The sequence below is a fragment of the Nerophis lumbriciformis genome, linkage group LG16 (genome assembly GCF_033978685.3).
Source record: "Nerophis lumbriciformis linkage group LG16, RoL_Nlum_v2.1, whole genome shotgun sequence".
NCBI classification, from domain to species: domain Eukaryota; kingdom Metazoa; phylum Chordata; class Actinopteri; order Syngnathiformes; family Syngnathidae; genus Nerophis; species Nerophis lumbriciformis.
The window spans coordinates 7,247,992-7,264,598 of NC_084563.2; the positions used below are offsets into that span (position 1 = coordinate 7,247,992).

General features: G+C 42.4%; 1 protein-coding gene across 1 annotated transcript in view; it reads right to left on the reverse strand.

Annotated features, from left to right (window-relative positions):
- Positions 1–9,909, reverse strand: part of sparc (secreted protein, acidic, cysteine-rich (osteonectin)) — a 28,537-nt gene extending 18,628 nt beyond the window's left edge. Inside the window, exons 1-3 of the mRNA XM_061976563.1 lie at positions 9,838–9,909; positions 1,202–1,267; positions 1,001–1,072 (exon numbers count right to left, since the gene is read on the reverse strand). Of these exons, the coding sequence (XP_061832547.1) occupies positions 1,001–1,072; positions 1,202–1,261 (132 nt within the window). The 5' untranslated portion in view covers positions 1,262–1,267; positions 9,838–9,909. The remainder of the gene's footprint in view (positions 1–1,000; positions 1,073–1,201; positions 1,268–9,837) is intronic.
- Positions 9,910–16,607: the final 6,698 nt, after the last annotated feature.

The following is a 16,607-nucleotide window of genomic DNA, read 5'->3' on the forward strand; positions in this document are numbered from 1 at the left end:
GTTGTTTTTAACTTTATGTTGTTGTTTTATAACTATGTTGTTGTTTTATAACTTTATGTTTTATAACTTTATGTTGTTGTTTTATAACTTTATGTTGTTGTTTTATAACTATATGTTATTGTTTTATAACTTTATCTGATTGTTTTTAACTTTATGTTGATGTTTTATAACTATGTTGTTGCTTTATAACTTTATGTTTGTGTTTTATAACTTTATGTTGTTGTTTTATAACTTTATGTTGTTGTTTTATAACTTTGTTGTTGTTTTATAACTTTATGTTTGTGTTTTATAACTTTATGTTGTTGTTTTATAACTTTATGTTGTTGTTTTATAACTTTATGTTGTTGTTTTTAACTTTATGTTGTTGTTTTATAACTAGGTTGTTGTTTTATAACTTTATGTTATTGTGTTGTGGCTTTTGTTGTCGTGTTCACCGCCACCACTACTTAGTAGTAGTACTATTAGAAGTAGTAGTACTAGTAGTATTAGTATTATAAGTAGTAGTACTATTATTATTAGTACTAGTATTAGTATTAGAAGTAGTAGTACTAGTAGTATTAGAAGTAGTAGTACTAGTTGTATTAGTATTAGAAGTAGTAGTACTAGTAGTACTATTAGTATTAGTACTAGTATTAATATTAGATGTAGTAGTACTAGTAGTATGAGTATTAGAAGTAGTAGTACTAGTAGTACTATTAGTATTAGTACTAGTATTAGTATTAGATGTAGTAGTACTAGTAGTATTAGTATTAGAAGTACTAGTACTAGTGGTACGTGGGTTTAGATGAGGGGACATTAGTGATGAAGACTTTTTGAATAAAATGAGAAACTTTCTTCTGGTTTGACACACTTTGGATGGCAGGAAACACTTCTTCATCACGTCCACTCCTACTGGGAACCTTCATCAACTCTACTTTCTGATGACAACACTTTGACTGCTGATGATGACATCATCACCATGACATCATCACCAGCAAGTAGATGCTGCATACTGACTCACCTCCACAACTGGATCTTCCACCACCAGCTCCTCGTCCACCACCAGCTCCTCATCCATTGGCTGCTCCTCAGTCTGAGAGAGAGAGAGAGAGAGAGAGAGAGAGAGAGAGAGAGAGAGAGAGAGAGAGAGAGAGAGAGAGAGAGAGAGTAAACAGGTCACTGTGTGAGGAGCAGCTATCAAACAGGAAGTGACATCACTTACAGGAGCAGCCATGGCGTGTCCTGCCAGGCAGAGGAGGAAGACGATCCACACCTTCATCATAAATGTCTGCAGACACAAAGACACAATTATACTGTTAGCATGTGTCAAGTATTTACTTATATGACTCGCAGGTGTACAGCTGCAAAATTAGCTCAAAAAAAGTTAGCTGTTAACATGCTAACATTAGCATGTTAACAGCTAACGCTAAAAGACGCATGAGAGCAGGTCAACAAGAGTGTCCAGGATCCAAGGGTGTCCTGGTTTGTGGACCAGGATCCAAGTGTGTCCTGGTTTGTGGACCAGGATCCAAGGGTGTCCTGGTTTGTGGACCAGGATCCAAGTGTGTCCTGGTTTGTGGACCAGGATCCAAGGGTGTCCTGGTTTGTGGACCAGGATCCAAGTGTGTCCTGGTTTGTGGACCAGGATCCAAGTGTGTCCAAGTTTGTGGACCAGGATCCAAGTGTGTCCAGGTTCGTGGACCAGGATCCAAGTGTGTCCAGGTTTGTGGACCAGGATCCAAGTGTGTCCAGATTCGTGGACCAGGATTCAAGTGTTTCCAGCTTTGTGGACCAGGATCCAAGTGTGTCCAGGTTCGTGGACCAGGATCCAAGTGTTTCCAGGTTCGTGGACCAGGATCCAAGTGTGTACAAGTTCGTGGACCAGGATCCAAGTGTGTCCAGGTTTGTGGTCCAGAATCCAAGTGTGTCCAGGTTTGTGACCCATGATCCAAGTGTGTCCAGGTTTTTTGGACCAGGTTCGTGGACCAGGATCCAAGTGTGTCCAGGTTCGTGGACAAGAATCCAAGTGTATCCAGGTTAGTGGACCCGGATCCAAGTGTATCCAGGTTCGTGGACAAGGATCCGAGTGTATCCAGGTTAGTGGACCCGGATCCAAGTGTATCCATGTTCGTGGACTAGGATCCAAGTGTGTCCAGGTTTGTGGACCAGGATCCAAGTGTGTCCAGGTTCGTGGACCAGGATCCAAGTGTGTCCAGGTTTGTGGACCAGGATCCAAGTGTGTCCAGGTTTGTGGACCACAATCCAAGTGTGTCCAGGTTTGTGGACCACAATCCAAGTGTGTCCAGGTTTGTTGGACCAGTTTCGTGGACCAGGATCCAAGTGTGTCCAGGTTCGTGGACCAGGATCCAAGTGTGTCCAGGTTTGTGGACCAAGATCCAAGTGTGTCCAGGTTCGTGGACCAGGATCCAAGTGTGTCCAGGTTCGTGGATCAGGATCCAAGTGTGTCCAGGTTTGTGGACCAGGATCCAAGTGTGTCCAGGTTTGTGGACCAGGATCCAAGTGTGTCCAGGTTTGTGGACCAGGATCCAAGTGTGTCCAGGTTTGTGGACCACAATCCAAGTGTGTCCAGGTTTGTGGACCCGGATCCAAGTGTGTCCAGATTTGTGGACCCGGATCCGAGTGTGTCCAGGTTTTTCGGACCAGGTTCGTGGACCAGGATCCAAGTGTGTCCAGGCTCGTGGACCAGGATCCAAGTGTGTCCAGGCTCGTGGACCAGGATCCAAGTGTGTCCAGGTTCGTGGACAAGAATCCAAGTGTATCCAGGTTTGTGGACCCGGATCCAAGTGTATCCAGGTTCGTGGACCAGGATCCAAGTGTATCTAGATTCCTGGACCCGGATCCAAGTGTATCCAGGTTCGTGGACCATGATCGAAGTGTATCCAGGTTTTAAGACTAAGATCTAAGTGTGTCCAGGTTTGTGGCCCATGATCCAAGTGTGACCTGGTTTGTTGGACCAGGTTCGTGCACCAGCATCCAAGTGTGTCCAGGTTCGTGGACAAGAATCCAAGTGTATCCAGGTTAGTGGACCCGGATCCAAGTGTATCCAGGTTCGTGGACCAGGATCCAAGTGTCTCCAGGTTCCTGGACCCGGATCCAAGTGTATCCAGGTTCGTGGACCATGATCCAAGTGTATCCAGGTTTTAAGACTAGGATCTAAGTGTGTCCAGGTTTGTGGCCCATGATCCAAGTGTGTCCAGGTTTGTTGGACCAGGTTCGTGGACCAGCATCCAATTGTGTCCAGGTTCGTGGACAAGGATCCAAGTGTATCTAGGTTCCTGGACACGGATCCAAGTGTATCCAGGTTCGTGGACCATGATCCAAGTGTATCCAGGTTTTAAGACTAGGATCTAAGTGTGTCCAGGTTTGTGGCCCATGATCCAAGTGTGTCCAGGTTTGTTGGACCAGGTTCGTGGACCAGCATCCAAGTGTGTCCAGGTTCGTGGACAAGGATCCAAGTGTATCCATGTTTGTGAACCAGGATCCAAGTGTGTCCAGGTTCGTGGACAAGGATCCGAGTGTATCCAGGTTAGTGGACCCGGATCCAAGTGTATCCATGTTCGTGGACCAAGATCCAAGTGTGTCCAGGTTCGTGGACCAGGATCCAAGTGTGTCCAGGTTCGTGGACCAGGATCAAAGTGTGTCCAGGTTCGTGGACCAGGATCCAAGTGTGTCCAGGTTTGTGGACCAGGATCCAAGTGTGTCCAGGTTTGTGGACCACAATCCAAGTGTATCCAGGTTCGTGGACCAGGATCCAAGTGTGTCCAGGTTTGTGGACCAGGATCCAAGTGTGTCCAGGTTCGTGGACCAGGATCCAAGTGTGTCCAGGTTTGTGGACCAGGATCCAATTGTGTCCAGGTTTGTGGACCACAATCCAAGTGTGTCCAGGTTTGTCGGACCAGGTTCGTGGACCAGGATCCAAGTGTGTCCAGGTTTGTGGACCAGGATCCAAGTGTGTCCAGGTTCGTGGACCAGGATCCAAGTGTGTCCAGGTTCGTGGACCAGGATCCAAGTGTGTCCAGGTTTGTGGACCACAATCCAAGTGTGTCCAGGTTTGTCGGACCAGGTTCGTGGACCAGGATCCAAGTGTGTCCAGGTTCGTGGACAAGAATCCAAGTGTATCCAGGTTAGTGGACCTGGATCCAAGTGTATCCAGGTTCGTGGACCAGGATCCAAGTGTATCCAGGTGTTGGGAGAAGGTGGAGTAAACATGGACAGTCAGGTGTTGGGAGAAGGTGGAGTAAACATGGACAGTCAGGTGTTGGGAGAAGGTGGAGTAAACATGGACAGTCAGGTGTTTGACTTGCAGTGTTTTATTTGGAAAGTTCCTCCACTTGCTCTTTTGTCCAGAGAGGATGTGATTGGCTGGCTGGTGAGAGTCCACACGCACTGAGGAACACGTTTTCTCCTGCTCTACCATAAGGTCCATACCGCCGCTCTCATTTCCTGCTCTGGGCCACATCCACCAAACAGGAAGTCAGTGCCATCCAAGTCTGGATTCTTCAGAGTCTTCCTCAGCTGGGATTGATTTCCGCCATCTTTCATTCAGAGCTACTTTTGTTCTCGCCAGGAAACATTCAAAGAACGTTCTAGGTGAATATTTGAGTGTTGAGTTGAGGCAGGAAGTGAAGAAGTAACAAGTAACCTGAGAGGCTTTCAGGTCTTGCTGTGACTTTCCCTGAAGCCACGCCCACATGCCTGACACACTCTCAACATGCACGCGCCCCTACAAGATAAAAGCCTCCTGAGCGGAAGTTTCCACGTTAGACATTCAGTAAGCTGGTCTCACCTCCTCTCTTCCCCTGTCTCACCTCCGCCCTCCCCAGGTCTCACCTCCTCCCTCCCCCAGTTTCACTTCATCTCTTCTCCTGTCTCACCTCCTCTATTCGCCAGTCTCACCTCCTCTCTTCCCCGGTCTCACCTCCTCCCGCCCCCAGTCTCACCTCCTCTCTTCCCCGGTCTCACCTCCTCCCGCCCCCAGTCTCACCTCCTCTCTTCCCCGGTCTCACCTCTTCTCTTCCCCGGTCTCACCTCCTCTCTTCCCCGGTCTCACCTCCTCTCTTCCCCTGTCTCACCTCCTCTCTTCCCCGGTCTCACTTCCTCTCTTCCCCGGTCTCACTTCCTCTCTTCGCCGGTCTCACCTCCTCCCTTCGCCGGTCTCACCTCCTCCCTCCCCCGGTCTCACCTCAGCCCTCCGCCTGTCTGATCTCCTCCTTCCCCCGGTCTGGGTCTCACCTCCTCCCTCCCCCGGTCTCACCTCCTCTCTTCCCCGGTCTCACCTCCTCCCTTCCCCGGTCTCACCTCCTCTCTTCCCCTGTCTCACCTCCTCTCTTCGCCGGTCTCACCTCCTCCCTCCCCCGGTCTCACCTCCTCTCTTCCCCTGTCTCACCTCCTCTCTTCGCCGGTCTCACCTCCTCCCTCCCCCGGTCTCACCTCCTCTCTTCCCCGGTCTCACCTCCTCTCTTCCCCGGTCTCACTTCCTCTCTTCCCCGGTCTCACCTCCTCTCTTCCCCGGTCTCACTTCCTCTCTTCACCGGTCTCACCTCCTCCCTTCGCCGGTCTCACCTCCTCCCTCCCCCGGTCTCACCTCCTCTCTTCCCCGGTCTCACCTCCTCTCTTCCCCTGTCTCACCTCAGCCCTCCGCCTGTCTGATCTCCTCCTTGCCCCGGTCTGGGTCTCACCTCCTCCCTCCCCCGGTCTCACCTCCTCTCTTCCCCGGTCTCACTTCCTCTCTTCCCCGGTCTCACTTCCTCTCTTCCCCGGTCTCACCTCCTCTCTTCCCCGGTCTCACTTCCTCTCTTCACCGGTCTCACCTCCTCCCTTCGCCGGTCTCACCTCCTCCCTCCCCCGGTCTCACCTCCTCTCTTCCCCGGTCTCACCTCCTCTCTTCCCCTGTCTCACCTCAGCCCTCCGCCTGTCTGATCTCCTCCTTGCCCCGGTCTGGGTCTCACCTCCTCCCTCCCCCGGTCTCACCTCCTCTCTTCCCCGGTCTCACCTCCTCTCTTCCCCGGTCTCACCTCCTCTCTTCCCCGGTCTCACCTCCTCTCTTCGCCGGTCTCACCTCCTCCCTTCCCCGGTCTCACCTCCTCCTGCCCCCGGTCTCACCTCCTCTCTTCCCCGGTCTCACCTCTGCCCTCCCCCTGTCTGACCTCCTCCCTCCCCCTGTCTCACCTCCTCTCTTCCAGCACACCTGCCACTTCCACAACAAAACAGCCACAAAGAAAACTTCGGACTTTGTGACTGAAGGAAGTCAATGACATTGTAAAATAAATATAATTATTATATAATGAATATTCAACATTAGACAAGATGGTGAAATAAATATGTCTAATAAATGTTATTATTATATAATGAATATTCAACATTAGACAAGATGGTGAAATAAATATGTCTAATAAATGTTATTATTATATAATGAATATTCAACATTAGACAAGATGGTGAAATAAATATGTGTAATAAATGCTTTTATTATATAATGAATATTCAACATTAGACAAGATGGTGAAAGTCTGAGACTTTAGGAAGTCATCTTTGAACAGCTGCTGGGTGGTCGCCATGGCAACCTGCATTCCTTCACTTGGGAGTGAACAACAAGCTGAGACAAAATGTCTTCTTCTTCTTTCTCTCCTCTTCATTTAAGGAATGCATCACCTCCCCTGTCTCACCTCCTCTCTCCCCCCCGTCTCACCTCCTCCCTCCCCCAGTCTCACCTCCTCTCTTCATAATATTTATGTGCAAACAATAAATAATAAGTGCATTGTTTAGTGTATTCATATATTATTGTATTGTATAGTGTACTACTACTACTACTAATAGTGTATTGTATAGTGTACTACTACTACTAATAGTGTATTGTATAGTGTTGTACTACTACTAATAGTGTAGTGTATAGTGTACTACTACTACTACTAATAGTGTATTGTATAGTGTTGTACTACTACTAATAGTGTAGTGTATAGTGTACTACTACTACTAATAGTGTATTGTATAGTGTACTACTACTACTAATAGTGTATTGTATAGTGTTGTACTACTACTACTAATAGTGTATTGTATAGTGTACTACTACTACTAAAAATAGTGTATTGTATAGTGTCCTACTACTACTAATAGTGTATTGTATAGTGTACTATTACTACTAATAGTGTATTGTATAGTGTACTACTACTACTAATAGTGTATTGTATAGTGTACTACTACTACTAAAAATAGTGTATTGTATAGTGTCCTACTACTACTACTAATAGTGTATTGTATAGTGTACTATTACTACTAATAGTGTATTGTATAGTACTATTACTACTAATAGTGTATTGTATAGTGTACTATTACTACTAATAGTGTATTGTATAGTGTACTACTACTACTAATAGTGTATTGTATAGTGTACTATTACTACTAATAGTGTATTGTATAGTGTACTATTACTACTAATAGTGTATTGTATAGTACTACTACTACTAATAGTGTATTGTATAGTGTACTACTACTACTAATAGTGTATTGTATAGTGTTGTACTACTACTACTAATAGTGTATTGTATAGTGTACTACTACTACTAATAGTGTATTGTATAGTGTACTACTACTACTAATAGTGTATCACATAGTGTACTACTACTACTAATAGTATATTGTATAGTGTACTACTACTACTACTGTATTGTATAGTGTATTACTACTACTAAAAGTGTATTGTATAGTGTACTACTACTACTACTAATAGTGTATTGTATAGTGTACTACTACTACTAATAGTGTATTGTATAGTGTACTATTACTACTAATAGTGTATTGTATAGTGTACTATTAGTACTAATAGTGTATTGTATAGTACTACTATTACTAATAGTGTATTGTATAGTGTACTACTACTACTAATAGTGTATTGTATAGTGTACTACTACTACTAATAGTGTATTGTATAGTGTACTATTACGACTAATAGTGTATTGTATAGTGTACTATTACTACTAATAGTGTATTGTATAGTGTACTACTACTACTATTACTACTAATAGTGTATTGTATAGTGTACTACTACTACTACTACTAATCGTGTATTGTATAGTGTACTACTACTACTAATAGTGTATCGCATAGTGTACTACTACTACTAAAAATAGTGTATTGTATAGTGTCCTACTACTACTAATAGTGTATTGTATAGTGTACTATTACTACTAATAGTGTATTGTATAGTGTACTATTACTACTAATAGTGTATTGTATAGTGTACTACTACTACTAATAGTGTATTGTATAGTGTACTACTACTACTAATAGTGTATTGTATAGTGTACTACTACTACTAATAGTGTATTGTATAGTGTACTACATACTACTAATAGTGTATCACATAGTGTACTACTACTACTACTAAAAATAGTGTATTGTATAGTGTACTACTACTACTAATAGTGTATCAAATAGTGTACTACTACTACTAATAGTATATTGTATAGTGTACTACTACTACTAATAGTGTATTGTATAGTGTACTACTACTACTAATAGTGTATTGTATAGTGTTGTACTACTACTACTAATAGTGTACTGTATAGTGTACTACTACTACTACTAATAGTGTATTGTATAGTGTACTACTACTACTACTACTACTACTAATAGTGTATTGTATAGTGTACTACTACTACTAATAGTATATTGTATAGTGTACTACTACTACTAATAGTGCATCACATAGTGTACTACTACTCCTAATAGTATATTGTATAGTGTACTATTACTACTAATAGTGTATTGTATAGTGTACTATTACTACTAATAGTGTATTGTATAGTGTACTACTACTACTAATAGTGTATTGTATAGTGTACTACTACTACTAATAGTGTATTGTATAGTGTACTACTACTCCTAATAGTATATTGTATAGTGTACTACTACTACTGTATTGTATAGTGTACTACTACTACTAATAGTGTATTGTATAGTGTACTACTACTACTACTAATAGTGTATTGTATAGTGTACTACTACTACTACTAATAGTGTATTGTATAGTGTACTACTACTACTAATAGTGTATTGTATAGTGTACTACTACTACTACTAATAGTGTATTGTATAGTGTACTACTACTCCTAATAGTGTATTGTATAGTGTACTATTACTACTAATAGTGTATTGTATAGTGTACTATTACTACTAATAGTGTATTGTATAGTGTAGTACTACTACTACTACTACTAATAGTGTATTGTAAGGTGTACTACTACTACTACTACTAATAGTGTATTGTATAGTGTACTACTACTACTACTACTAATAGTGTATTGTATAGTGTACTACTACTACTAGTAGTGTATTGTATAGTGTACTACTACTACTGCTAATAGTGTATTGTGTAGTGTACTACTACTACTGCTAATAGTGTATTGTATAGTGTACTACTACTACTACTGCTAATAGTGTATTGTATAGTGTACCAATGATAATTAAAGTGTATTAATAATAATTATTGTATTGTTTGTGTAGCAGCACGAAGAAAAATAACTTTTTTTAGTGTTGTGCAAGTTGAGGTGCACTTTTTGCTAAAATGTTCACGTCAATAATCAACTTAAAGAATAAGAAAAAGAGAGTTTGTGTCAATAATCAACTTAAAGAATAAGACCGATAAAGTGTGTGTCAATAATCAACACGCGAGAATAAGACAAAGTGTGTGTCAATAATCAACACGCGAGAATAAGACAAAGTGTGTGTCACTAATAAACATGCAAGAATAAGACACAGTTTGTGTGAATAATCAACACGCAGGAGGAAGAGACATCCAGTTTGTGTGTTGGCAAAGTGAGTGGGAGTGGGCGCTCTTACCTTTGAGAGAAGCGGCAGAGAAGTGGTGAGAGAGAGACTTTTCACACGGGACAACTACTGGAGGACAACCCCCCTTTTCTCTCGCCCACTCATTCCTCCCTTGCACACATGCTGGGAGGGGCTCCACTCCCACCACAAATTGGGCTGTTCTTGTTGACATGAAAGCCCAAATTAGTGGTGCAGGAATATAAATACAAATGTACAGGAAGTCGACTTTTCTCCACAAACACAAATGCTCTCTTCTAACTTGATTCTGCGTTTTAAGTGTAAAAAGAAGTCAAACTGTTAACAGGATAAAGAGCATTCAAATACTTCTGTCAGTACACTTCAGCAAGTACACTGTGTACTTACCTCTTAAATGCAACAATTTGGACAGTTTTGCTTTGCATTTTGACAACATAGTCATGAACAAAACACCAAGTACCCACTCAGTACAACACACTTACACACTCAGTGGAACACACTTATACACTCAGCGAAAGGTACACACGTGTAACACACACTCAGTGTAGGTACACGCGTGTAACACACTTACACACTCAAAGACTAAGTGTACTCATTGAGACATGGGCTGTGTCTCAAATGGAATAGACAACTTGTGTACTAAGTTACAGCGTGAGTACACTTAAAGTGTGGTGATGTCCCAAATATATTACTGTTGTTGTGTACCATAGCAATATTTACTTACTTCTTAATCTTCCTCTCTCCTTTTTATTGGCGAATGGCAACCACTACACTTAGCTCCTCCCCTTCTGCAAGGCAGCCAAGATGGCGTTCAGTGCAAGATGGCTGTAGAGACAAGTGCACTGCAGTTTACCTCACTTGAGCACTTAAAGCGTTCATTAAAAAAATGAACACATAGAATTACATTTTAAAACAATTACTTAAAATAAATAAGATAAAAAGTAAGTTATAAATAAAATAACATTAAATAAAAGTATATATATATATATATATACAGTGGGGCAAAAAAGTATTTAGTCAGCCAGCAATTGTGCAAGTTCTCCCACTTAAAATGATGACAGAGGTCTGTCATTTTTATCATAGGTACACTTCAACTGTGAGAGACAGAATGTGAAAAAAAATCCAGGAATTCACATTGTAGGATTTTTAAAGAATTTATTTGTAAATTATGGTGGAAAATAAGTATTTGGTCAATAACAAAAATTCAACTCAATACTTTGTAATATAACCTTTGTTGGCAATAACAGAGGTCAAACGATTACTAGAGGTCTTTACCAGGTTTGCACACACAGTAGCTGGTATTTTGGCCCATTCCTCCATGCAGATCTTCTCGAGAGCAGTGATGTTTTGGGGCTGTCGCCGAGCAACACGGACTTTCAACTCCCTCCACAGATTTTCTGTGGGGTTGAGGTCTGGAGACTGGCTAGGCCACTCCAGGACTTTCAAATGCTTCTTACGGAGCCACTCCTTCGTTGCCCGGGCGGTGTGTTTGGGATCATTGTCATGCTGGAAGACCAAGCCACGTTTCATCTTCAAAGCTCTCACTGATGGAAGGAGGTTTTGACTCAAAATCTCACGATACATGGCCCCATTCATTCTTTCCTTAACACGGATCAGTCGGCCTGTCCCCTTAGCAGAAAAACAGCCCCAAAGCATGATGTTTCAACCCCCATGCTTCACAGTAGTTATGGTGTTCTTGGGATGCAACTCAGTATTCTTCTTCCTCCAAACACGACGAGTTGAGTTTATACCAAAAAGTTCTATTTTGGTTTCATCTGACCACATGACATTCTCCCAATCATCCATGTGCTCTCTGGCAAACTTCAGACGGGCCTGGACATGCACTGGCTTAAGCAGGGGGACACGTCTGGCACTGCAGGATTTGATTCCCTGTTGACGTAGTGTGTTACTGATGGTAACCTTTGTTACTTTGGTCCCAGCTCTCTGCAGGTCATTCACCAAGTCCCCCCGTGTGGTTCTGGGATTTCTGCTCACCGTTCTCATGATCATTTTGACCCCACGGGATGAGATCTTACGTGGAGCCCCAGATCGAGGGAGATTATCAGTGGTCTTGTATGTCTTCCATTTTCTGATAATTGCTCCCACAGTTGATTTTTTCACACCAAGCTGCTTGCCTATTGTAGATTCACTCTTCACAGTCTGGTGCTGTTCTACAATTCTTTTCCTGGTGTCCTTCGACAGCTCTTTGGTCTTGGCCATAGTGGAGTTTGGAGTCTGACTGTTTGAGGCTGTGGACAGGTGTCTTTTATACAGATAACGAGTTCAAATAGGTGCCATTAATACAGGTAACGAGTGGAAGACAGTAGAGCTTCTTAAAGAAGAAGTTACAGGTCTGTGAGAGCAAGAGATCTTCCTTGTTTGAAGTGACCAAATACTTATTTTCCACCATAATTTACAAATAAATTCTTTAAAAATCCTACAATGTGAATTCCTGGATTTTCTTTCACATTCTGTCTCTCACAGTTGAAGTGTACCTATGATGAAAATTACAGACCTCTGTCATCATTTTAAGTGGGAGAACTTGCACAATCGGTGGCTGACTAAATACTTTTTTGCCCCACTGTATATATATATATATATATATAAAAGTACAGAAGTGTGAGACAGTCTTAAAGTTGTGTTACTTCAGGTAACTTCCTGTCTCTTTTGGTCTCCTTGACAACGGCTCAGGCTTCAAACGTTTGTGAGACTTTAGTGCAACTTTAGCGGCGCTTGAAGGGCCTTCAGTGTTTGTCATGAAGAAACAAACTAACTCTCCTCCACACATAAACTAACTCCTCCACAAAGACACAAACGAATTATCCTCCATGAAGACAAACTCTCCTCCAAACATAAACTAACTCCTCCACAAAGACAAAAACTAACTCTCCTCCGAAGACACACTAACTCTCCTCTGAAGACAAACTAACTCTCATTCACGAAGACACAAACTAACTCTCCTCCGAGGACATACTAACTCTACTCCACACAAACTAACTCCTCCATGAAAACACAAACTAACTCTCCTCCATGAAGACACAAACTAACTCTCCTCCATGAAGACACAAAGTAACTCTCCTCCATGAAGACACAAACTAACTCTCCTCCATGAAGACACAAAGTAACTCTCCTCCATGAAGACACAAAGTAACTCTCTTCCATGAAGACACAAAGTAACTCTCTTCCATGAAGATACAAAGTAACTCTCCTCCATGAAGACACAAACTAACTCTCCTTCATGAAGACACAAACTAACTCTCCTTCATGAAGACACAAACTAACTCTCCTCCGCACAAAAATTAAGTCTCCTCCATGAAGACACAAACTAACTCTCCTCCACACACAAACTAACTCTCCTCCACACACAAACTGACTTTCCTCCACACACAAACTAACTCTCCTCACATAAACTAACTCTCCTCCATGAAGTAACAAACTAACTCTCCCCCCACACACACTAACTCTCCTCCAAGGAGATACAAACTAACTTTTCACCATGAAGACACAGACTAACTCTCCTCCAAGAAGACACAAACATACTCTCCTCCATGAAGACACAAACTAACTCTCCTCCAAGAAGACACAAACATACTCTCCTCCATGAAGACACAAACTAACTCTCCTCCAAGAAGACACAAACATACTCTCCCCCATTAAGACACAGACTAACTGTCCTCCATGAAGACACAAACTCTCCTCCATGAAGACACAAACTAACTCTCCTCCATGAAGACACAAACTAACTCTCCTCCATGAAGACACAAACTAACTCTCCTCCACACATAAACTAACTCCTCCACAAAGACACAAACTAACTCTCCTCACGTAAACTAACTCTCCTCCACGAAGACACAAAGTAACTCCTTCCCACACATACTAACTCTCCTCCAATGAGATACAAACTAACTTTCTCCCATTAAGACACAAACATACTCTCCTCCAAGAAGAGTAACATACTCTCCTCCACGAAGACACAAACTAACTCTCCTCCAAGAAGACACAAACATACTCTCCTCCATGAAGACACAAAATAAATCTCCTCCATGAAGACACAAACTCTCCTCCATGAAGACAAATTAATCTCCTCCATGAAGACACAAACTAACTCTCCTCCACACACAAAGTCATTCTCCTCCATGAAGACACAAACTCTCCTCCACACATAAACTAACTCCTCCACAAAGACACAAACTAATTCCCCTCCATGAAGACAAACTCTCCTCCACACATAAACTAACTCCTCCACACAGACAAAAACTAACTCTCCTCCGAAGACACACTAACTCTCCTCTGAAGACAAACTAACTCTCCTCCATGGAGACACAAGCTAACTCTCCTCCGAAGACACACTAACTCTACTCCACACAAACTAACTCCTCCACAAAGACAAAAACTAACTCTCCTCCGAAGACACACTAACTCTCCTCTGAAGACAAACTAACTCTCCTCCATGAAGACACAAACTAACTCTCCTCCGAAGACACACTAACTCTACTCCACACAAACTAACTCTTCCATGAAAACACAAACTAACTCTGCTCCATGAAGACACAAACTAACTCTCCTCCATTAAGACACAAAGTAACTCTCCTCCATGAAGACACAAAGTAACTCTCCTCCATGAAGACACAAACTAACTCTCCTCCATGAAGACACAAAGAAACTCTCCTCCATGAAGACACAAACTAACTCTCCTCCATGAAGACACAAAGTAACTCTCCTCCATGAAGACACAAACTAACTCTCCTCCATGAAGACTTAAACTAACTATCCTTCATGAAGACACAAACTAACTCTCCTTCATGAAGACACAAACTAACTCTCCTCCGCACAAAAATTAAGTCTCCTCCATGAAGACACAAACTAACTCTCCTCCACACACAAACTAACTCTCCTCCACACACAAACTGACTTTCCTCCACACACAAACTAACTCTCCTCACATAAACTAACTCTCCTCCATGAAGTCACAAACTAACTCTCCCCCCCCCCACACACACACTAACTCTCCTCCAAGGAGATACAAACTAACTTTTCACCATGAAGACACAGACTAACTCTCCTCCAAGAAGACACAAACATACTCTCCTCCATGAAGACACAAACTAACTCTCCTCCAAGAAGACACAAACATACTCTCCCCCATTAAGACACAGACTAACTGTCCTCCATGAAGACACAAACTCTCCTCCATGAAGACACAAACTAACTCTCCTCCATGAAGACACAAACTAACTCTCCTCACGTAAACTAACTCTCCTCCATGAAGACACAAAGTAACTCCTCCCCACACATACTAACTCTCCTCCAATGAGATACAAACTAACTTTCTCCCATGAAGACACAAACTCTCCTCCATGAAGACACAAACTAACTCTCCTCCATGAAGACACAAACATACTCTCCTCCAAGAAGAGTAACATACTCTCCTCCACGAAGACACAAACTAACTCTCCTCCAAGAAGACACAAACTCTCTCCATGAAGACAAATTAATCTCCTCCATGAAGACACAAACTAACTCTCCTCCACACACAAAGTCATTCTCCTCCATGAAGACACAAACTCTCCTCCACACATAAACTAACTCCTCCACAAAGACACAAACTCTCCTCCACACATAAACTAACTCCTCCACAAAGACAAAAACTAACTCTCCTCCGAAGACACACTAACTCTCCTCTGAAGACAAACTAACTCTCCTCCATGAAGACACAAACTAACTCTCCTCCGAAGACACACTAACTCTACTCCACACAAACTAACTCCTCCACGAAGACAAAAACTAACTCTCCTCCATGAAGACACAAACTAACTCTCCTCCATTAAGACACAAAGTAACTCTCCTCCATGAAGACACAAAGTAACTCTCCTCCATGAAGACACAAACTAACTCTCCTCCAGGAAGACACAAAGTAACTCTTCTCCATGAAGACACAAACTAACTCTCCTCCATGAAGACACAAAGTAACTCTCCTCCATGAAGACAAAGTAACTCTCCTCCATGAAGACACAAGCTAACTCTCCTTCATGAAGACACAAACTAACTCTCCTTCATGAAGACACAAACTAACTCTCCTCCACACACAAACTAACTCTCCTCCACACACAAACTGACTTTCCTCCACACACAAACTAACTCTCCTCACATAAACTAACTCTCCTCCATGAAGTCACAAACTAACTCTCCCCCCACACACACTAACTCTCCTCCAAGGAGATACAAACTAACTTTTCACCATGAAGACACAGACTAACTCTCCTCCAAGAAGACACAAACATACTCTCCTCCATGAAGACACAAACTAACTCTCCTCCATGAAGACACAAACTAACTCTCCTCCACACATAAACTAACTCCTCCACAAAGACACAAACTAACTCTCCTCACGTAAACTAACTCTCCTCCACGAAGACACAAAGTAACTCCTCCCCACACATACTAACTCTCCTCCAATGAGATACAAACTAACTCTCCTCCATGAAGACACAAACATACTCTCCTCCAAAAAGAGTAACATACTCTCCTCCACGAAGACACAAACTAACTCTCCTCCAAGAAGACACAAACATACTCTCCTCCATGAAGACACAAAATAAATCTCCTCCATGAAGACACAAACTCTCCTCCATGAAGACAAATTAATCTCCTCCATGAAGACACAAACTAACTCTCCTCCACACACAGTCATTCTCCTCCATGAAGACACAAACTCTCCTCCACACATAAACTAACTCCTCCACAAAGACACAAACTAATTCTCCTCCATGAAGACAAACTCTCCTCCACACATAAACTAACTCCTC